The sequence below is a fragment of the Podarcis tiliguerta genome (assembly GCF_965153285.1).
Source record: "Podarcis tiliguerta genome assembly, chromosome: 12".
In the NCBI taxonomy this organism is placed as follows: domain Eukaryota; kingdom Metazoa; phylum Chordata; class Lepidosauria; order Squamata; family Lacertidae; genus Podarcis; species Podarcis tiliguerta.
Window position 1 is genome coordinate 5555058 of NC_139545.1, and position 22689 is coordinate 5577746.

A 22689-nucleotide genomic window follows, 5' to 3' on the forward strand; every position below is an offset into this window, starting at 1 on the left:
CCCAGATAACTAAGGAATGTAACTTTTAATTATTTAGATTATTGGTAAGTTTCATTTGTGGGTGTGCAAATATTATTCTAAACTTAGGCACCAGATAGGCTGGAGCATTCCTAAACTTTGTGGAACTGCAAATTCTACTTGATAGACCTATTTGGGGGTGTCAGTTCATTTTGAATACCTGGAGTTGTGTACTTATTATCCTGGATAGATTTTACTTAAATAACACCCCCCCCCCCAAAGTGATAGCTAGTTTATGCACCCATCTTCCCTCTGTGGGAAGTGGTAACTCTAGGATGAGGTTAGGATCAAGACCTGTTGGTTACCACCCTGCTTATAAGTACATTGGCTGAAAGCTAAAGAACACATTCCTTGTTCGAAGCAGTTGAGCTCTTCTGGTGTAAAAATCAGTTTTGAAATGTGAGGGATGAACTTCAAAATTGATCACCTTTGCCCTCACAGCGCGACAAATTTTCCTGCAAAATTATAGCACTTGAAGGTTTTTTCCCCCTGAAAGGCGTCAAACCCCCTAGGAAGCTCTGAATTGCCTACTTCAGTTGAAAACTTTATTTTGAAATGTTTCGCGCTGCGAGAGCCTTTGTGGAGCTGCATTAAGCAAACAGTGATTTCTCCTGAGCACAGCAGCAAAACACAGTTGTTTGTGGAGAAAGCTTAAAAAAGGAAAACAAGGGTGATTAAGAGGCTCTTGAGAGTTTTCCAAAAGAGTGTGCTGGCTTTCAGGATGGTGGCCATTTGCCTTAACTCATTCCATTAGATTTCCTCCAACAACCACTATGTCATGTATGTGGACAATTAGACACCGCCGTGATGAGTGCACAAGGGGTTATAGAAACAATTGAGTGGCGGATGGGGAGAATCCTCTGTAAGACCCTCATTTATAGTTACCAAAAAGGTTAATGCTTTGGCTATGTTGAAATGTCTTCCGAAGGTGGAATTTCGTCTGAAACAGAATACTAAATCTGTATGCAAAGCAGCTGAGTTGACTAGGCTCCCCTTAAGTTTTGATCAATTGTATTCCATGTCAAAAGTAGGTTCCAATTGTGGTTACCGTCTATGTTGATTTTTTACATATTGACTGCGATGTGATAAACTTACAAACCTTAATTATTGGTGATGCTTTTCTTGCTTGGTGCATGGCGTATAACCATAGAACTTGCATGCACCATTGTCTTTTTCCTGGATCATCATCGTTTAGTCGTGTCCGACTCTTCGTGACCCCATGGACCAGAGCACGCCAGGCACACCTGTCTTCCACTGCCTCCCGCAGTTTGGTGAAACTCATGCTGGTAGCTTTGAGAACACTATCCAACCGTCTCATCCTCTGTCGTCCCCTTCTCCTTGTGCCCTCCATCTTTCCCAACACCAGGGTCTTTTCCAGGGAGTCTTCTCTTCTCGTGAGGTGGCCAAAGTATTGGAGCCTCAGCTTCACGATCTGTCCTTCCAGTGAGCACTCAGGGCTGATTTCCTTAAGAATGGATACGTTTGATCTTCTTGCAGTCTATGGGACTCTCAAGAGTCTCCTACAGCACCATAATTCAAAAGCATCAATTCTTTGGCAATCAGCCTTCTTTATGGTCCAGCTCTCACTTCCATACATCACTACTGGGAAAACCATAGCTTTAACTATATGGACCTTGGTCGGCAAGGTGATGTCTCTGCTTTTTAAGATGCTGTCTAGGTTTGTCATTGCTTTTCTCCCAAGAAACAGACGTCTTTTAATTTCATGGTTGCTGTCACCATCTGCAGTGATCATGGAGCCAAAAAAAGTAAAATCTCTCACTGCCTCCATTTCTTCCCCTTCTATTTGCCAGGAGGTGATGGGACTAGTGGCCATGATCTTCGGTTTTTTTGCCCTGCTTGGCATAGTTCATAGCTTCTCTGAGTTATTCAAGCCCCTTTGCCATGGCAAGGCAGTGATCCATGAAGGGGTTTTTCCTGGACAGGAACCAGTAATGAGCCTCACCGTGTTTTTAGGATCTGAAAGCTGATGTTCTGAAAAGGGGAACTGCGCAGATGGGAACACGTGGCACAGAAGTGCCTTCCCCCAATACTGGGATTAGAGCATCTTCCTTAAAAGCAAACGTAAATACAATTGTAACTTGCCTGTTTAGGAAAAACATTAAGGGCGAACATAAAAAGTGCATGGGATTATGGTGGCTGTTATTAAGAATTAATGGAAAGAACCCCCCTCCCCCAATTCATATTATTAGAACTCACAGTTGCTGAACAAACTTCATTGGTAGTAAGTTGAAGACAGAAAAATAGAAGTGATTATTCTTGCAAGAGGTGGGTTGTGGGGGTGACTTTTAAAAGGATGAGGCAGATTTATGAAATATCTAAGTCTTCTGGAAGCTGTTAGCTAGGATAATTAATGAAACTCCAGGCTGGTGCCCAGTAAATGGCTGTCATCTTCATAACCTGATTGTGAATTTTCCAGAGACGTCAGACTGGTCTGTTTTGGAACCAGAATGCAAGGCCAGGCGGATATATAGTTTTCACATTTTTGTATATTTTTATTACATTAACAATTTCACACATCCAAAAAAATAAAAGGTTCCTTAGAACAATCAGACTTCCCTCCCTCCCTGGGTCCTTTCTATAATGCAAAGTTATCTGCATCCTTATAAATTATCCAGTTAATAGTTTTTTTCCATTTTAAAATACCCATATGATAAGAATTTCACATTACAAGCATCTTCACATTCCTGCCAGTGATTTTAGATGCTTACAGTGGTCCTTTAAGTAATGTAAAAATTTATTCCAGTCTTTTTCAAATACCTGATCTTCCTGGTTTAAGATCTTCCCTGTCAATTTCTCCATCTCCGCATAGTCCATCAGTTTCGTCTACTATTCGTCTTTCGATGGTAGTTCTTGTTTCCAATTCTGGGCTAGCAATACTGTACTCTCGCTGCTGTTGTTGCATACGTAGTCATTTGTCTTCTCTAGGTATCTCTTCACCTACTATACCTAACAGAAAGGCCTCTGGTTTTAGAGCAAATGTATTTTGAAACATTTTCTTTAATTCATTATAAATCATCTCCCAGAAAGCCTTTACTTTATTGCAAGACAACCGCATATGGTAAAAAGTACGTTCGTTCTCCTTTTACTTCCAACATAGTTTTGAACTTACTTTATGCATCTTTGCAATTTTACTTGGTGTAAGGTACTGATGATACATCATTTTATATAATTTTCTTTCAGCAAACAACATGCAGTAAATTTCATTTCTTCTCTCCATAACTTCTCCCAAGATTTTATTTGAATATTATACCTGAAATCCCTATCCCAATGTATCATTACAGCTTTAACTTCTTCATCCTTTGTATGCCAATCTAACACTAATTTTTACATTTTCAATAATACTTTCACATTATTGTCCAACAGGTATATTTCAGACCTTGATCTTATTGTATCAAAACCATTTCTTTTATCTATCTTAAAAATATCATTTACCTGGTAGTATTGTAACCAATTCGTCATAAATTCTTTTACATCTTCAATTTCTTTTCAATTAACTGGTCTTCTGCCTCAATTAACAAATCCCTATAGGTGGCCCAATTCCCTTTCATATTTAACTTTTTCACTGATACTGCTTCCAAGGGTGAGAGCCACCAAGGTGTTTTTCATTCCAATATTTTTTTATATTTATTTTTAAATATTTTTATATTTATATTTAGTCCCTATCTCGTGTATTGACTTTCTTATTATGTGATTCAGGAATCCTTTATGTGCTTTTACTTTATCATACCATAAATACGCATGCCACCCAAATCTATTATGACCTTTCCAGGTCTAATAAATCAGCATTTTTCAACAATATCCAAATATTTTAAATCTGAGCCAGCATGTGAACTGCCGTGCCAGATGATCTGGCAGAGTTACATTTGCATTAGGAGAGCATCATAATGGTCATGGCAGCATCCTTGCAAATTTATTTATTTAATAAACTTTATATATTGCTTGATTTACAATAGCAGATTACAAAAGATAAAACAGTACAATCAAGAAAAATTCACAACCCTACTTTAAAGCATTACAAAAGTTAAAATATTAAAACAGATTAAAATTTCCTCAACTTTCTAAGCATCAGGGTAGGGTGGTCTAGAGAGGAATGTTTTTAGCAGGCACAGTGAAGGCACCTGCTTGGTCTCAAAAGGCAGGGAATTCCAACGTGTATGTGCTGCCTCACTAAGTGATCCATGTCCTTACAAATGTGGAGCGGGTATTGTGTGGGTAGCTTGTTGTATTCGGTAGCTTTCTGTTACTAGGATTTTATAGCGCAACCATTGCTCAAAGGCTATGCACATGTGTGCAGAAAACATTCCATGGGCTGTAGTGCCATTAAATTATGAACAAAACCGCAATTCTCTGGGATGGCAACGTAACTATCTTCTGAATAGGCAGGACCTTACAGACCAGATTCCGCAGCCTGAATTATACCTAGACATTAGAGCCAAAGGAGATTGCAAATCATAGGGGCACATCGATGCTGAGGATGTTACTATGGCAATAGCTTGGAAGCTTATACCAGGTACCGACTGCTATTTTCTCTTGTGTTCTGTATTATGATGTAGTTAAACCAGATAAGGATGAAATAAGGTGTTGCAACGGTCATGGAGAACTCCTGATCTTGCTGGGTGGTGTTGCCTTGCCTCTGACCATGGGCCATGCTGCCTGCGGCTGGTGGGAGGGCTATAGCTCGCCCACCCTGTTGCAGCAGATGGTTTCACTCTCAGTTGGTTTAAGGTTGGGCTCATTGTGCTCGAATCTGAGGTGATAACAGCTGAACATTTGCCAGATTAAAGAATGCCGCAAGGAAGCTTCTCTGCATATCTGCAGTGTGAATTCACTGCGCTGGCTTTAATGTATTATCCAGCAGACAGAATTTACAACTCCTTTAGAGTTGGCTGCTCATCCATGCTATTTAAACGCAAAAATAACTCTCTTGGGGGAATTAATTTAGTATGTATTATCTTTCTAAAATTGTTAATCAGGCTTGCTCTCAGAAGGCCCTTTCTGTTAAATTTGCTGCTTCAGGTTTTGTAAGCCTAGGCCATTAGACTTGAATACAAGCGGTGTGTGTGTGTGTGTGTGTGTGTGTGTGTGTGACAATTGTGCTTAGCAACATGTGGCTATGCAACACCACCCCACCACCCTTTATAATGTCCCCTTTGTGCTCACTTTGTAGGAAGTAATGTTTTTTTTTCTAATACTGGAAGTTGAATTTGTTTTTTTCCTTATGCTTTATAAGTGAATCTTCGCATGGGGTGTATTAAGAGTCTTTTGCAACCAATCGTTAGAGATCACTGATGTTCTTAAATAGTTTAACTACAAGAAATGGTGAAAAATCCATTTAGTGTTTCATGAAACATGAAACGAGAATTTCAAGCCTCTGGTTTTCTTGTTCCAAAAGTAACTTTGTAGTAGCAAAAGAGCAGTGAGGCTGCTGTTACTATCTGCACTTACTTGGAATTAAGTGAACAAAGTGAGACTTATTGCTGAGTAAACATACATAGGATTAAGCTGTAATTGTTTCTAAAGCCTAATGAATCTCGTGAATAAAACTGGTTTTGTGACCCACATCTGGACTGAAAGTATGGAAGTGTCCCAAGTTTTCAAACATTCCCCCAGATGTTTATGCACAAATAGGTTTATTAGATTCACATACATGCACCTTTAAAAAAAAGCTGGGTTAGAAGATAATTCTTTTTATTAACACTTACTACTTTTAAGCAGAGGGATGTGGGTGGCGCTGTGGTCCACGGAGCCTAGGGCTTGCCGATCAGAAGGTCGGCGGTTCGAATCCCCATGATGGAATGAGCTCCCGTTGCTCGGTCCCTGCTCCTGCCAACCTATCAGTTCGAAAGCACGTCAAAGTGCAAGTAGATAAATAGGTACTGCTCTGGTGGGAAGGTAAACGGCGTTTCCATGCGCTGCTCTGGTTCACCAGAAGCAGCTTATTCATGCTGGTCACATGACCTGGAAGCTGTCTGCGGACAAACGCCGGCTCCTTTGGCCAGTAAAACGAGATGAACACTGCAACCCTAGAGTTGTCCATGACCTTTACCTTTTACTTTTAAGCAATTTTCCTGCTTTGCATCCCCTTTCTTGAGCAGCAAGCATTTCAATTTTTCCAGTCTCTGTGCCCTCAGAGAAGGGTGTTTTAATATCCCTGTTGGATTTTGCAGTTGTTATTCACCCTTTTTTGATGGAGTGAGCTATAAATGTAAATAGAGACTCAAAGTGAAAGGGGGATATGGAGGAAGTGGCAGACCATTTCACAAGACTAGGCCCACTTGTAAAAAACCCAGTGTGCTAAAAGTCAGTGTGACTGCTAGTCATGATTGCTGCGTACTTCTTCCAGGATGAGAGGCAACATCCCTCAGAGTATTGCCAGGGGGTGGCTATTGTAATGCCCTGCTTGTGAGCTTCCCATAGGTATCTGTTTGCCCACTGTAAGAGCTGAACGCTTCCCTGATCCACCAGCGCTGCTCTTACCTTCTTTAAAGGCAGTTGTCTCTAAGTGTTTCAGACCCAGAACCCACTTTTGTCCAGTGTTAGAAACAGATATATAAACTAGGCACCAAATGGCTCCTTAAACCAAGGTTCTAGTCTCCAAAGCGGAATGCCTAGTTGCCATTTTGGGCAAGACTTCTCTAAAGTCTTATTTTTCAAACCTTGGACTGACTGTGATTCTCAATTAAACATCTGGTTAGTTCACATGACAACCTCGATTTGAGTTAAGAGATTTGAGAACTTAAAGAAGAAAAGTCACCTGATCCAGGAACAATCCACATACAGGTATATACAGTGGTACCTTGGGTTACATACGCTTCAGGTTACATATGCTTCAGGTTGCATACGCTTCAGGTTACAGACTCTGCTAACCCAGAAATAGTGCTTCAGTTTAAGAACTTTGCTTCAGGATGAGAACAGAAATTGTGCTCTGGTGGCGCGGCGGCAGCAGGAGGCCCCATTAGCTAAAGTGGTGCTTCAGGTTAAGAACAGTTTCAGGTTAAATACGGACCTCCGGAATGAATTAAGTACTTAACCCGAGGTACCACTGTATTGGCCTATTCTGACCTCTTTTTCTTAATGGTGACTGCTCCTGCTCAGGCTGCACAGAAAAAGCAATTTGATTCCAGAAATTCATTCTGATTGTGCAGATAAAATATAACTGATAGTGTTCTCCAGGTTGGGATATTAGTGTGTGAAAACAGTCCCGATCCAACGATGCCCAGATGATGATGTCAGGAGCCACTTGGTTGCAAGTGGTCAAAAGCCAAGTGCAAAATGTGCCTGGTGCCTGGCTAATTTCGAACACTGCTTTTGTCCAAACATGCGTTTTGGTATCCACTTCTTAGTGTTTCCCCCCCTTACCATATGTCTTGCATGGTGATAGTACTGTTAGGTCTGGCTGTAATCAAGTAATTGGTCACATTTTAACTCAGCTGCGGGTGCCTATTCAGACAAATCTGACAGCTTGTCTACTACAGGTGGTCTTGGGATTTATAGTTAAAGATGTTTTTGATGGAACCCTGATCCCAGTCCTTGCATACTAACATATGGGCAGCTAACAGAGGAAATATCTCAAAATAGCCTTGGGTCATGTGTATCCTTGGCAACACATCCACTCAGAGGCAAACTACACACTCCCTGCATGCACACTGTAAACTTTTATTTACAGACAGAAGAATATTATAGCGAAAGCAAAATTCAGGGAAGTATACAGGTATACTGCCCCTCCAGCTCAAAACCTGACACTCTAAAAAATTATATGTTTACAACGCTTGCCTATAACAGTTCAGGTATTGAATTAAATCTCCCAGAGCCTTGTAGGCAAATTGAGAACTAATGCATTTCCTATTAATGACTTGCACCAGGGATGTTCCCAACCCTTTCAGCTTATGAGTTAATTACTGCAGCGCAGCAGGATATCCCGGCCCTCACAAAAAGCTGCAGTGTGCTTGATATTACCGTACTTCTCTGAAGGAATACACAATGTACTGACTATCATTAAGTCCCAGAGCTTGTACTTTAATGGTGTAATTTATTTTGGTTTTAAAAACTGCTCCTGGCATCTACATTTCTAATTTTTGCCAAACTTTGGGATGATGTGTAATGCATTCTTCTGCAATTGCCTAAGCCTCATCCAAAATCACAAATGCTGCATATCTTGGTTAGCTGTCAGAATGACACATGCTTAATATGTCAGACTTTTTACTTTCTCCAACCTTTTAAAATTTAAACTAAGCAGAACTGTGGCTATTGGTTTCGAAAATGAGGTCCATGAAAAGAGAGCATGTTTACCAAAAGGGGGGGAAACACACCTAAATTCCTAGCTCTGTAAAGACCCCCATGCTGATGTAATTGTCTTTATGCCTAACTGAGGAGGAGTGTATGTTGCTCAGACACATGCCTCCCTTTTTTTTACTCTGGTTCCCGCAGAGGAAGCCAGCAGGGTGTGAACACAATTCTATTCTCGTCTGTATTCATAAGAGAAATGCGGAGGAGAGTGAGAGACGGGGATGTGGATGGTAACTCTACCCCTCCACACTCCTGATGGTATGGATTCTTTATGGTGGAATGGAAGGAAGAAAAGATGACTGTTGTGTGAATATTAGAACTCACTCAAGTTGATTTAAGGTCTGAGAAAAGACTCCGTTCTAGTTTATATGCCATCCTAAATGCATAGGGACGCGGGTGGCACTGTGAGTTAAACCACAGAGCCTAGGACTTGCCGATCAGAAGGCCGGCGGTTCGAATCCCTGTGACGGGGTGAGCTCCTGTTGTTTGGTCCCTGCTCCTGCCAACCTAGCAGTTCGAAAGCACCTCAAAGTGCAAGTAGATAAATAGGTACCGCTCCAGCGGGAAGGTAAACGGCGTTTCCGTGCGCTGCTCTGGTTCGCCAGAAGCGGCTTAGTCATGCTGGCCACATGACCCGGAAGCTGTACACTGGCTCCCTTGGCCAATAAAGCCAGATGAGCATCGCAGCCCCAGAGTCGGCCACGACTGGACCTAATGGTCAGGGGTCCCTTTATCTTTAGCTTAAATGCATAGGAGGAGGCAATTCCAGAGGGTTCTCCCCCACCAGTGGCAGCATCAAAAAACAAAATAAAAAATGGAGGGGGGTGGGAGCAGACAGAAGCTTTGTCCCACATTTTAGACTTGAAAGTGAAATAATGGTGTATTTCACATCATTGCCCCCATCCTAAACATATTTTCTCTGAAGTAAGTTCTGTTGATTTTGACAGCATTAACTTGCAAGTAAGCATGCTTAGGACTGCAGCCTTATTTTCATTTCCAGTTTATGATTTGGTAACATCTTGCATGTGAAGAGTGCTTTTCCTTTGAGCAATGACAGTGGGGACAAGGAGGAGGAAAGGAGTGGGCAGGGGGAGTGAGTTACTTGTTAGGGAAAGTCGCTTCCTTAGTCTTGTTGTGGTCCCACTGATCCAAGGCGCCAGAGAGGCTGGTCATCTCAGCACCATGGAGAGCTCCCAATGAGTCACTTTGTCCAATAATAATAATAATAATAATAATAATTTATTATTTATACCCCGCCCATCTGGCTGGGTTTCCCCAGCCACTCTGGGCGGCTTCCAAAAGAATATTAAAATACTGTGATACATCAAACATTAAAAGATTCCCTAAACAGGGCTGCCTTCAGATGTCTTCTAAAAGTCTGGTAGTTATTTTTCTCTTTGACATCTGATGGGAGGGCGTTCCACAGGGTGGGCGCCACTACCAAGAAGGCCCTCTGCATGGTTCCCTGTAACTTGGCTTCTCGCAGGGAGGGAACCGCCAGAAGGCCCTCGGCGCTGGACCTCAGTGTCCGGGTAGAACGATGGGGGTGGAGACGCTCCTTCAGGTATACTGGACCGAGGCCATTTAGGGCTTTAAAGGTCAGCACCAACACTTTGAATTGTGCTCGGAAACGTACTGGGAGCCAATGTAGGTCTTTCAAGACCGGTGTTATATGGTCTTGGTGGCCGCTCCCAGTCACCAGTCTGGCTGCTGCGTTCTGGATTAGTTGTAGTTTCCGGGTCACCTTCCAAGGTAGCCCCACGTAGAGCGCATTGCAGTAGTCCAAGCAGGAGATAACCAGAGCATGCACCACATGCAGTCCGCAGGCAGATAGGGTCTCAGCCAGCGTACCAGATGGAGCTGGTACACAGCTGCCCTGGACACGGATTTAACCTGTGCCTCCATGGACAGCTGTGAGTCCATGGAGTAGGATGTGAACTAAGATCCCAACCTCCAGTCCACCTCTCCCTCGCCCCCACAAAAAAATGTGGAGAATTGGTGTCTCTTAAAGAGCCATCCTATGGCCTCGTGCTCCATCGCATTTGACCTGATGCACTTTACACTGTTGGACTGGAGAGGCAGTGTGAAAGGTGTTTGGTCCTCAGGTTCAGGAGAAGGTGCCTCTGAGTGTCCTGGCTCTGATTCTGTAGACCCTGGTGCTGTGTGAGCTCTGGTTCAGTGGGCTCCCACTGTCTTGCATCAGGCTTGGAGATAGGACTTGTAGTCTGGTTCCTTAGATGGTAACACTACCACCTCTGATTCACTGCCCTGGTGGTCAATGCTGGACTCTGGAATCATGGCAGCCCTCCTTTGGAGTTCATGAGTTCATAGTGCTTTGGCATGTGTGACCAAGCACATATATTGTGTTATACGAACATGGTGGATTACAAAGCCCTTGATGGAGTCAGGCAGGTAGTGGTCGACCTATCAGGTCTGGTAAGTAGGTCTGCCTTGTATGACCAAGACTAAGGCTTTGGAAACATGATTCTATGTATGATTTTATTGGTGCCCCTCCCTTTGTGCCCCACAGTCTTCAAAGTCTGGAGCCTCTGGTAGTTGAGCTTGGTTCATTATTTCCCAAGCTATATTTCAGTTACTCCTTTATGCCATTACAGTGAGAAAGTCCTAGCATCTCATAAATTGATATCTGAACTGAAGGCAAGTCCTACAGCAGGGACATCTAAATATCTTATTTTTCACACTCACTCTTCTTTCAAGCTTCCATCTTTATGACTAGAAACTTGTTTTTAATGGAATATTGCTCCAATTCTAAGTGGAGCTTGTATGTTGTCCAGTTTTGACTAGGGTAAAGGTAAAGGTAAAGGTACCCCTGCCCGTACGGGCCAGTCGTGTCCGACTCTGGGGTTGCGCGCCCATCTCGCTTAAGAGGCCAGGGGCCAGCGCTGTCTGAAGGCACTTCCGGGTCATGTGGCCAGCGTGACAAGCTGCATCTGGCGAGCCAGCGCAGCACATGGAACGCCGTTTACCTTCCCGCTGGTAAGCGGTCCCTATTTATCTACTTGCACTTTGATGTGCTTTCGAACTGCTAGGTTGGCAGGCGCTGGGACCGAGCAACGGGAGCGCACCCCGCCGCGGGGATTCGAACCGCCGACCTTCTGATCGGCAAGTCCTAGGCGCTGAGGTTTTACCCACAGCGCCACCCGCGTCCCACCCGCGACCCGCGTTTGACTAGGGTACTGGCCCTTAAAAATCCTGCCCACAGTATCAGTTGGTTTGCATGGCAGTGTAACTATATGAAGCTATTTTAGATAATGAAGGCATAGGTCGTTAAAGGATGAGTCTCATATATTCCAAATCAGAAGTGCTTTATATATATAATCAGTTGAATGTGTTTTTCTCTCCAAGTGATGTCGCTGCATTGTCTAGTGCTGTTCTATTTTGCCTTCCTCCTGACATTCTGGTTGCTATAGTGCAATGATCTATTTGTGAACATACAAAGGATCATTGCCATAATTAAAGGGAACATGTTTTCTGGTCATAACTTCATGGGTAATGCTTCTTGAACGGTGATGGACTAGAATATCTAACAGGTTATTTTGGTTCTCCAAAACTCTGGAATGCAATGCTCAATCTTTTTTCCAGCCTTTCTCTAGCAATATAGTTCAGATAATTTCTATATATATATTTAAAAAACCTAGTGCATGGCTGCTGTTCACAGTACATTTTAGTGCTTCATCCATCTTTTGAGCAGATTGTCTAGCTGCATGCTGTGCAATATAGTACTGAATAATTTCAAACTTTTAGGGTGTGAATATGTGTAATCTTTTGGAAACATACACACCTTTTGTGTACCTGCCAAATGATGCAAATAGATGGATTTGTGTTTGAATCTGTTTTAAACAGTCCTCTCTCTTCTTTCTCTTCCTCCAGCTGTGAATGAAACAGAGACACTCTGCAGCATTTAGTGCTCAGTTTCACTGGCTTTGAAGAACAGTGACAACTAAAAATGCCGCCTCCCGCAGATATCGTGAAAGTGGCTATAGAATGGCCTGGTGCCTTCCCCAAGTTGACGGAAATTGATCAAGTAAGTGGCTGATTCTGTGTATTTCTACATATCCGAGAAATTTTACATAGGCAATTCTTAATATTCATTTTGCCTTCCAGACAACCATGTATATAAGATTATGGAACTACCACCTACTTTTTGCCTAAACTGAACATTTGCCGCATTTGGGGTGTCTTCTTCAGCCATTGGTTGAACTAAGCTGTCATTTTCTATAGATTGATGATTTATACAATTTCATGAATTCTTCATAAAGGAAGGGTGGATTAGAATTGTATGGATAATATAAAAAAATCCTTCCAGTAGCACCTTAGAGACCAACTAAGATTGCTATTGCTATGAGCTTTTGTGTGCATGCACACTTCCGCAGGTATCTGAAGAAGTGTGCATGCACACGAAATCTCATAGCAATAACAACCTTAGTCGGTCTCTAAGGTGCTACTGGAAGGAATTTTTTATTTCGTTTCAACTACGGCAGACCAACACGGCTACCTACTTGTAACTAGAACTATGGATAATATGTTGGAGTTAAAAGTATTGCTTTCCTTGTTGGCTGTGTGACTTAAGACATCTAGTTGGCACTTAGCGTAACGAATTTCAGAATGCCTTTTAACTGTTAAAGTGAAGTACTCTGAGGGACTGGACTAGACTTGCCGTTCCAAGCTGGTTCTTGGGTTCTTCTGGACAGAAGGGTCTACAAACTGCTTTCTAATCCATTTGTGCTTTTGTGTTTTCCTCAGCTCTGACTATCTGGCCAAACTTGAAGTACAGTCTATGGCTCAGCCTTGATATGACTGCTAGATGCAGAGAAATCTGTCCAGTTCAAAACAGTGCTTCATTGTAGTTGTGCAACCTCACTTTTGCTGCAGTTATAGCCCTTGGCAGCTACCTATGTGTGGTGGAGATAGCTCTGTTCTACTTGCTGTTTCATGCGAGTAGAAATCCCCCACCTGCAGCTCCTTTCTGGCCTAGGGAAATAACCTTAGAATGAGTGTGGTGACACTACAAAAATGATCCAGGTCTCTTTGCAAAGCCAGAATCCGGGGCCCTTCACTTCAGGCACAGCAAGAACAAACAGTCCAATTCCTGAAATCGCTGAAATTTCACACCAATGAAAAGTCGGAGCACTTTATCTCATCTTTTCTCCAATCTCTCCACACCTTGCTGTTCTAGTATAGGTAAGACAGGAAAGCTGTTCATGCAGCCACTCCACATGAGCCTGAATTTGTTTGTCTTCCCTCCCTCCACCCCTGGCTTGCCTCTAGCAGATCATTTGAACTGTTTGTTGCATGCAGTTTTTCTTGTAGTGCAATTCAACTCACTTTAGGAAGCTTTGCAGTGGCATTTCTTACTGTCGTTTTTGTTTATGACAAATCATGAATAATAATAATAATAATAATAATAATAATAATAATAATAATAATAATATCTTTATTGTCATTGCCCCCTTCGGGGACATCGAAATTACTTGACTGCTCCATAAAAACACTAATTAAACAATACAGTATAATACAGCAAGGGAGATTAGATGACTTTCAAAGTCTGGGCTTCCCATTCAGGGCCGAGATCGCTCTGGAGAAGAAGCTGTTCTTAAGACGGCTCGTTCTTGTCTTCATCGTCCTGTATCTCCGTCCCGACGGCAAAAGCTCGAAGAGACAATGACCAGGATGCGATGGATCTTTTACTATGTCCAGTGCCTTCCTGTGGCACCTTGTGGCATAAATCTGCTCTAAGGTGGAGAGTGGGCAGCCAACAATGCTCTCTGCTGCCTTAACAACCCTGCACATCCCCATCCTGTCCTGGGTAGAATGTGCACAGAATGCGTTCTAGGCTTGAGAATAAAGTAGGCATGTGGAATTGGACTGTAGCCTACCGTTTTCCAGTTTTCTGAACAAAATCAGAAGTAGCCTCTTCAATGTTTGGAACGTATATGGTTGGCTAAAGTTGCTATCTTGGCCACTGATTCCCAGAAACACGTACCCCGGCCCCCTAGTATATCCCAAGAGGAGCTGAAAATTAACCCAGCACACTGCAGACATCTGCCACACTTTGCCCCGTGCAGCAGGGAGGTTATTTGTAGCATCAGTTTCCCCCTTTGCCTGCCAATATATGGATAATGATATTTACACACAGGAGGGAAAAAGGATTCATTGGGATTTCTGATACAGCCTGCAGTATATCATGAATCTTAGAAGCGTTTCCATTGCCCAGAAATTGTGATTCTCTTAATGAGCAATGACCAGCGAGCAAAGGGCAGGAGAGGATGCCAAAAGTTAATGTCATTACCTTCACATATTAGATAGACACCTACACATTCTTATGGAAGTTGATTAAGAACATGATAAACATATGTACGTTTTGTAAGAAACCACAAAGTGTGCCTTCTGTTTTAATCCAACCTCCTCTGTCTCCTTCCCCAACCCATGTCCTAGTTATCAAAAGTCTGGAAAACATACATCTGGGCGAAACTATGGAATTATACAAATGGAATTCTTTTGTGGCTTTGGAGCATAAACTCACCATAGATGGAGTTGCCTAGACAACACTATTCAGTGCAGCCTAAATAAGGATGTTGGAGTTCTTTTGAGCTCCTTTTGCCACACCAGGTCATTAATGTCAATGGAAATGGATTCAATGATGTCCTTAAGGTTATTGTATGGCGGCAGCCCTCCCCCACCCTCATTTTTTAGCATTGTGTTGCTGCACTTACAAAATTCCTCTTAATGCTCTTGCTCGTGCTGTTTTTACTCGTACTGGTGCATCTCAGAACTAATTTACATTTATATTAATACAATTAAAAATCTGAATAAAAGGCATGTACTTATTAATCTCCCCTTCAAAAGCTGCTGCTGTTACCAGAAGCCTTCAGGAAGGGCAGTGGTAGTTTTCTTACCACCTCTTTGAGACAAACTGTGCATTATAGGGACCCGTGTATGACTTTTTGCGAAGCCCTTCCTTGAGCGTTGGCTTCCTGAGCCTGGTCACTAGTTCAAAAGACCTGCACTTGTAGTATCAATTTGCTTTGAATGTGGAGAGTCCTGGAGAGTCATGCAGACTTCTTAATGGTTTGCTGTGTACATTGGTACCTCGGATTACATACACTTCCGGTTATATACGCTTCAGGTTACAGACTCTGCTAACCCAGAAATAGTGCTTCAGGTTAAGAACTTTGCTTCAGGATGAGAACAGAAATCGTGCTCCGGTGGCGCAGCAGGAGACCCCATTAGCTAAAGTGGTGCTTCAGGTTAAGAACAGTTTCATGTTAAGTACGGACCTCCAGAAAGAATTAAGTACTTAACCCGAGGTACCACTGTACAGACATTTGCCTTTACAAATCTGGCTACTACTGTAGGTGCTGTTATTAGATTGCATTCTGAGTAAAAGAACTACTGGAGGAAATATGTAGTTTCTTAATTATTTTATTTATTCGTTACGTATCTCAACCTTTCTCCAAGAAGCTCAGAACGGTGTGCATGTGAGCTATTTGCATCCTCACAACAATCCTGTAAAGTTACACTGGCTGGCCCCTGAGTTACATGGTTGCCGTGGGTTTCTGCCTTGTACAGTGGTACCTCTGGATGCAAACGGAATCCGTTCCGGAGCCCTGTTCGCATCCTGAGTAGAATGTAAGACGTGACTGTACGTCTGCGCGTGCGCGGGTCGCATTTTGCTGCTTCCGCACATGTGCGTGATGTCATTTTGAGCGTCTGCGCATGTGCGAGCGGTGAAACCCAGAAGTAACACACTCCATTACTTCCGGGTTGCCGTGGAGCGTAACTTGAAAACACTCAACCTGAAGCACATTTAACCCGAGGTATGACTGTATTAGGCCAGACCACTGGTCCATCTAGCCCAGTATTGTCCACTCTAGGTACTCAGGCAGAGAGAGGTCTTTCGCATCACCTGCTACAGAAGATTACTGGATTAAACTGATACCTGATGCAAGCCATGTACGTGCTCCACCTCTGAGCTTATAGTCCTTCCTCAAGGGAGCAAGGATTCAAATTGGGGTACCCCTGATCCAAGCTCAGCACTTACAGCTATTCATCTGTGCCTTTTATTCTCCACATGTTTAGGGACATTTTGGAGGTAAAAATTGACAATATAACTAGAGCTTCGTATGATTTTAATTAATTGCAAATTAACTTATTTACATTTTGGCAAGTAGAACATCTGTATTGCTTATACTTCAATCGTTAACTCCAGGAATATGTTCATCCTACAGAAACAAACAGTGAGCAAAGTTTTAGAAATGTGTCTTTTAATAAATTCTTGAAAGTTCTCCCATGTTGAAGAACATGCTGAATTACGTCTCTAGTACCTCACACAGCAGCTCAGAAAAAGTAATCTTTAGCTGCATTCTGTGCCTCTTACTAAATAAGGAGTTCATTGCAAACCAGAGGTATTAGAGTTGATAGCAAAAATGGTTGTATCCTGCCTCACCATGGCTATCATAGGAAGATTATGCTCCCTGGATGTTTTAGCAGCGATGCATTTTTGATGCCCCAAAGTATGGTTTGGATTTAACTTACCCCAAGTTTCTGTGATATATTAGGCGAAGGTACATGATCAGCATTGGATCAGAGCTCTGCATCCCATCACTTCTAAAGCCGGTCTAACTTCTAAGACCTGCAATAACAAGTGTTCATAAACTCACCTCTGAAGCATTTTAACTGGCTCTCAGTGGCGCTGCCAAATTGAAATCAAGATGTGGCTGGGGGAAAAATACTCAGTTTCACTTGTAAGAAAAACAAACAGCGAGTCTCCGTGTGTATTTCATATCATTTGAGATTTCATGCGCAATCTGCAAAGGGGAAAAGGGTCACTGGCAGTCTGCCTTTTGAGGGTAGCTTTCAGGAATCACATTCATTTATCAGCCCCTCCTTCCACCGGATTACTCCTCCACTCTCTGATCGGTGACCGCAAACCATCCAAGCTATTACCTGCCCTTTATTTCTGAAGCCCGTGCTACTCCCCCGTGACAACTTCATTGTAGGCCTTGGTTCAGATGGGGAAATCCCCCCCCCCCAGTTTAATCTCGCCCTAACCATAACAGTGGTGAATTCAGAAACAAAATAAGTGATTTGATAGCACATTCTATCAAAGACCCTGATGTTGGGAAAGATGGAGGGCACAAGGAGAAGGGGATGACAGAGGACGAGATGGTTGGACAGTGTTCTCGAAGAGACCAGCATGAGTTTGACCAAACTGTGGGAGGCAGTGGAAGACAGAAGTGCCTGGCGTGCTCTGGTCCAGGGGGTCACGAAGAGTCGGACACAACTAAATGACTAAACAACAACAGTGTATCCAAAAATTGCTTTCTATAACTTATAGAGGCCTGCATGGTTAGTGATGACCTGCCTAGCCAACGGAGCAGCCCATGTGGGTGTTTGAGAAACTTGTTGGCATTGCTATATGCCTGGGGTTGCTAAATACAGCGTCTGTGTTTCAAGAAATTAGCATATCCGGACATGTATATATTTTGTTATTCAATCTTGGGTGACTTTGGAGTTCAAGAAGAGATCGGTATGTTATAGTGCATAATCAAAAGGGGGAAGAGAAGATGAGAGGTGAGTTGAGTGCTCTGCCGTGTGCAGTCAGAAGAAGTGAATAGCCCAGTGGAAAGTCTGGGCACATTAAATGTTGTAATCAAGCCCAGCAGATGCAAGCTGGACCAGTGCCTGGGTGGGAGACATCTGAGAGCTTCATGTAATCTATTCTGAGCTTTCCAAAGGAAGACAGCATATACCTTTAGTACAAGAAATATCACATGGTTGAAATGCAATCAGTACGCGGAAGTCAGAAGTACAGTGGTGCCTCGCAAGACGAAAAGAATCCGTTCTGTGAGTCTCTTCGTCTAGCAGTTTTTTCGTCTTGCGAAGCAAGCCCACTAGCGGATTAGCGCTATTAGCGCTATTAGTGGTTTAGCGGCTATTAGCGGCTATTAAAGGCTTAAGGGATTAGCGGATTAGCTGCTAAAAGGCTATTAGCAGCTTAGCGCCTTAGAAAAAGGGGGTGGGGAGCGAAAAAAACCCTCAAGAATCGCAAGACATTTTCGTCTTGTGAAGCAAGCCCATAGCAAATTCGTCCTGCGAAGCACCTCCAAAACGGAAAACCCTTTCGTCTAGCGGGTTTTCCGTCTTGTGAGGCATTCGTCTTGCGGGGCACCACTGTACTGGCAAGAAGACAAGTATTCCCAGACACTTGCTACCAAGGAGAGCAGTGCTCCACCTAGTTAGCAGAATTCCTATATTCACCTTGTCCTTAGGTTTCTCTGCTGAAGCTTTGAAGTGAGAGCATGCATGCAAGTGCCCACATTTAACCCCTTGCAAACAACTGTTCTAATACATAATACCATATAAACTTGGAAAGAAATGCAAAATTAAATGCAGCAGCGTAGGAAACACTGGATTGGAGGAACTCACCTCATCTCTATTTTACAGATAATAATCTGTAAAATTAGTATACCAGTGACTTCTTCACGGAGTTGTTGTGAGGATTAGTCAGAAGGAGATGGCATGTAATAGACGTGCTACAAATCTTTTCAAATAGTAAAAGCAGTTTGTTGTCCTATACATATCTTTTTCTTCAGGCGTTAAAACTGGCATCCTATTAATGTTCACTGAATTCTTCTAAAAGACTTAACTTCCTCGATGTAATGACTTGCCACATAGACACACATTGTTTCCCAGCAACACTTAACATTCTGCTTGCTTTATGGACCGTCATGCGAGTGCAATATCAGCCAGGGGAAATGAAGCTACCATTCCATTGTCAGAATGAAAGAAGAGAGGGAGCTATGGTTTATGCAGAAATGTTGGAGAAAAGCACTCCAGCATCAGCCTGAGCTGAGAAGTTGGTTGTACATAACTCTCAAATCTAGCTAGCCTGGGATAGTAGTACCAGAAAGGATTGCTGGATTTTGCAAATTGCAGCAGTTGTGTTTAGGGACTCCATGACAATATGTGCTGGTTGTATCTCAGTTTGAGTGCAACCTGGTGGCACCCTGTCCCCCTAGACCTGTGATGGGGACCTCAACACATGTTTCCTAGGCCTTCATATGCGTCCAGTCCACAAATTATGGCTTCAGATCAAGAAATGTGTTTCATTTAAGAAGTACTGATGCAGAATTGCTTTGTAAAATGCATTTGTTAGCAAAGTTAAAAAAAGAAATCATTGTTGAACTGGCCGAGGGATTAACAAAATGAAAAATAACCACCCTTCCTTCTCCTTGACACCAGGCAAATATTTACAATTGGGCAAGGGGGGGGGGGAACCCGCATCTTGAGGAATGGGGATGTTGTGTTTGGAGAGAAGGGAAAATACACACAAAGAGAGACCTTAATATTATCATTAAAAGGGGCTGGTTGTTTGGCTTCCTTTTCTATTAAATTGTATAGTTCTGAAATGTAGACTCTTATGCATTTGTTATGTTCCACATCAGGCGATAACAGAAACCAGTGCTCCAAAAAGACTCTGGATACACAGTTCTTTCCAGAGGGAGAGATAACAGCTTAGCCGGCTTACGAACCCAGTTGTCCCTTTCACAGACAGTGACTCTTTTGTTGGCTTGTTGGTGGGGGGTGGGGAGGATGTTGCATGTGTGGCACGTTGTAGTAATACTTGTGTTACACTTTTGATCTTTCTCGCCTGCCAAGGTCTGCTCTGTAGCCACGAGTTACGTAACTGACGGCACTCGCTGCACGGGACGGGCGTGGAGGCCTTCCTGGAGTGCTGCAAGAGCATCTTGCTTACCAGCTGTTAGTGTTTTAATTCTGGAGACAAATTGTGTGCTGTAAGAAAGAAAAGGGGGGAAAGAAGACACATTTTTATCATATGGGAAGTATCGCTCACGAGGGGGGAAGCAGAGGCAGCTTAGGGGTGATCTCATTACTTTCTTGGTTTTATGTTCTTGTTAACTTCCTAGGGCCCTTTTATTCCAGGGATCAAGTGTGCTAAGTTGCCTCTGAAATAGAAGAGCAAATTCTGAGCCCCTGAAAAGCCATGCCTTGCTATTTCTAATTCTGTTTGTTCTTGGTACAGTGGCACCTCAGGTTACATACGCTTCAGGTTACAGACTCCGCTAACCCAGAAATTGTACCTCAGGTTAAGAACTTTGCTTCAGGATAAGAACAGAAATTGTGCTCCGGCAGCACAGCGGCAGCAGGAGGCCCCATTAGCTAAAGTGGTGCTTCAGGTTAAGAACAGTTTTCAGGTTAAGAACGGACCTCTGGAACTTAACCCGAGGTACCACTGTATAAGCTTTCATGTGCGTGCACACGAAAGCTTATACCAAGAACAAACTTAGTTGGTCTCTAAGGTGCTACTGGACAATTTTTATATATATTTTGACTGTCAGACCAACATGTCTACCAACCTGAATCTATTTCTAATTCTGTTAGCTAAAATAACCATGACTGGTCTGTCAATACTGAAATACCGGTTTTTTGTTTTGACGGCACCTTTGTCTTTTTGAATATACGATTGCATGCATGAAAGCTCAACCTGGTTGTCAGGGTGTTCATAGACAGGGGCAGGGGTGAAACTAGACTTTATTTTATCTGGGTCAAAGACTAAGTTTGGCACCCTGCATGTGCATTTGCATAACACACACCGGCAGGGAGCCTCAGTGGTTCCCCTCTGGAGGCTTTACCTGGGCCCAAAAACTTGGGTAGCCTCCTGTAGCTACGGCTCTTTACAGGGGAGCAAGAAACCCAGACCATTTCTTAGCCTGTCCGTACACCTCTCCCCTTTGGGAGTGCACCTTCTCCTCTTCCTCCCACCTTCCCCAAATGCTCCTCTCAGCTCTGTGGACTGAGAGATGCTCACTTACAAGAAGGAAGCTTCATGACAAGTGTGATCTGTAGCACAAAGGAGGATCTCATTAACTGACAAAGGACACAGGTTTACCTTGCTGCAGGGTAAGGGGATGGTCGTGAGGGGGTCCCTGGGCAAGCAGAGCTTGCAGCCAGGTGAATGAATTGTACTTCGTAGGGAAAGATGGAGATACATTTCCAGAGAATGTATGTTTAGGATTAACCCAATTACTGGTTGAAGATGCTTGCTGCAGTATGCATTTGTTACTTTCCTAGGGTAAATTAATAACTGATTAAAGGTGTCTATTTGCATTAGATATGGAAAAGGTTCCGGGACTTAATTAGGCTTTTGTACTTAAGTTATTCAGAGGCTCATTATACACATCTATTATTGTGCAGAAATTCCCAGAATAGTCACTACTATGGAGAGGATATTTGGCAGGAACCACGAGGGCTTTCCTTGATAGACGATACTTAGCTTAAACTATTATAGCGATCTCGAATTTCTTTTGTTGCTCAGAGCAAAGCTGAGGTGAACACATAATTGCAGTTAATGCAGAATGCTGCAGCGCGATCGTTGAGAGGCCTTGTCAGTATGTGTGACGCGGCAGCTAAAAAAGCCAATGCAATTCTGGGCTGCATCAATAGGAGTATAGCATCTAGATCAAGGGAAGTAATAGTGCCACTGTATTCTGCTCTGGTCAGACCTCACCTGGAGTACTGTGTCCAGTTCTGAGCACCACAGTTCAAGAAGGACACTGACAAACTGGAACGTGTCCAGAGGAGGGCAACCAAAATGGTCAAAGGCCTGGAAACGATGCCTTATGAGGAACGGCTAAGGGAGCTGGGCATGTTTAGCCTGGAGAAGAGGAGGTTAAGGGGTGATATGATAGCCATGTTCAAATATATAAAAGGATGTTACATAGAGGAGGGAGAAAGGTTGTTTTCTGCTGCTCCAGAGAAGCGGACACGGAGCAATGGATCCAAACTACAAGAAAGAAGATTCCACCTAAACATTAGGAAGAACTTCCTGACAGTAAGAGCTGTTCAGCAGTGGAATTTGCTGCCAAGGAGTGTGGTGGAGTCTCCTTCTTTGGAGGTCTTTAAGCAGAGGCTTGACAACCATATGTCAGGAGTGCTCTGATGGTGTTTCCTGCTTGGCAGGGGGTTGGACTCGATGGCCCTTGTGGTCTCTTCCAACTCTATGATTCTATGATTCAACACCTGTGCTCAGAGATCTGCTACCGGGCCAGGTTCAAGGGGTTACTATTAGTATATAAATCCCCTAACAGCTTGGGATCTGCTCACCTACGAGACAGCCTAATCCCACATGTGCCCCCTTGGCTACTTTGTGGGTGGACTTGGCGCTGTTATAGGTGCCACATAATACCCTGCATTTGTAAGAGCTCCGTCATTCCAGATTCTGGAAGCAGCCGCACTCCAACTTGCTGACTCAGAGGTTTAAGGAAATGTGGCAAATGTGGTAAACCATGAGCCCAGGTTTGAAGACAATGCTAAACCAAA

At 43.2% G+C, this 22689-nt stretch overlaps 2 protein-coding genes across 6 annotated transcripts in view; both read left to right on the top strand.

Annotated features, from left to right (window-relative positions):
• LOC310661335 (uncharacterized protein) overlaps nt 1-22689 on the top strand; it is a gene marked incomplete at its 3' end in the record, with an annotated part of 330664 nt that overhangs the window by 114975 nt on the left and 193000 nt on the right. The window lies entirely within an intron of this gene.
• ELMO1 (engulfment and cell motility 1) overlaps nt 1-22689 on the top strand; it is a 314930-nt gene that overhangs the window by 49093 nt on the left and 243148 nt on the right. For all 5 annotated transcript variants that reach the window (XM_083407049.1, XM_083407043.1, XM_083407046.1 and 2 more), the window contains exon 2: nt 12217-12370. In XM_083407049.1, the coding sequence (XP_083263175.1) occupies nt 12293-12370 (78 nt within the window). In that variant the 5' untranslated portion in view covers nt 12217-12292. The remainder of the gene's footprint in view (nt 1-12216; nt 12371-22689) is intronic.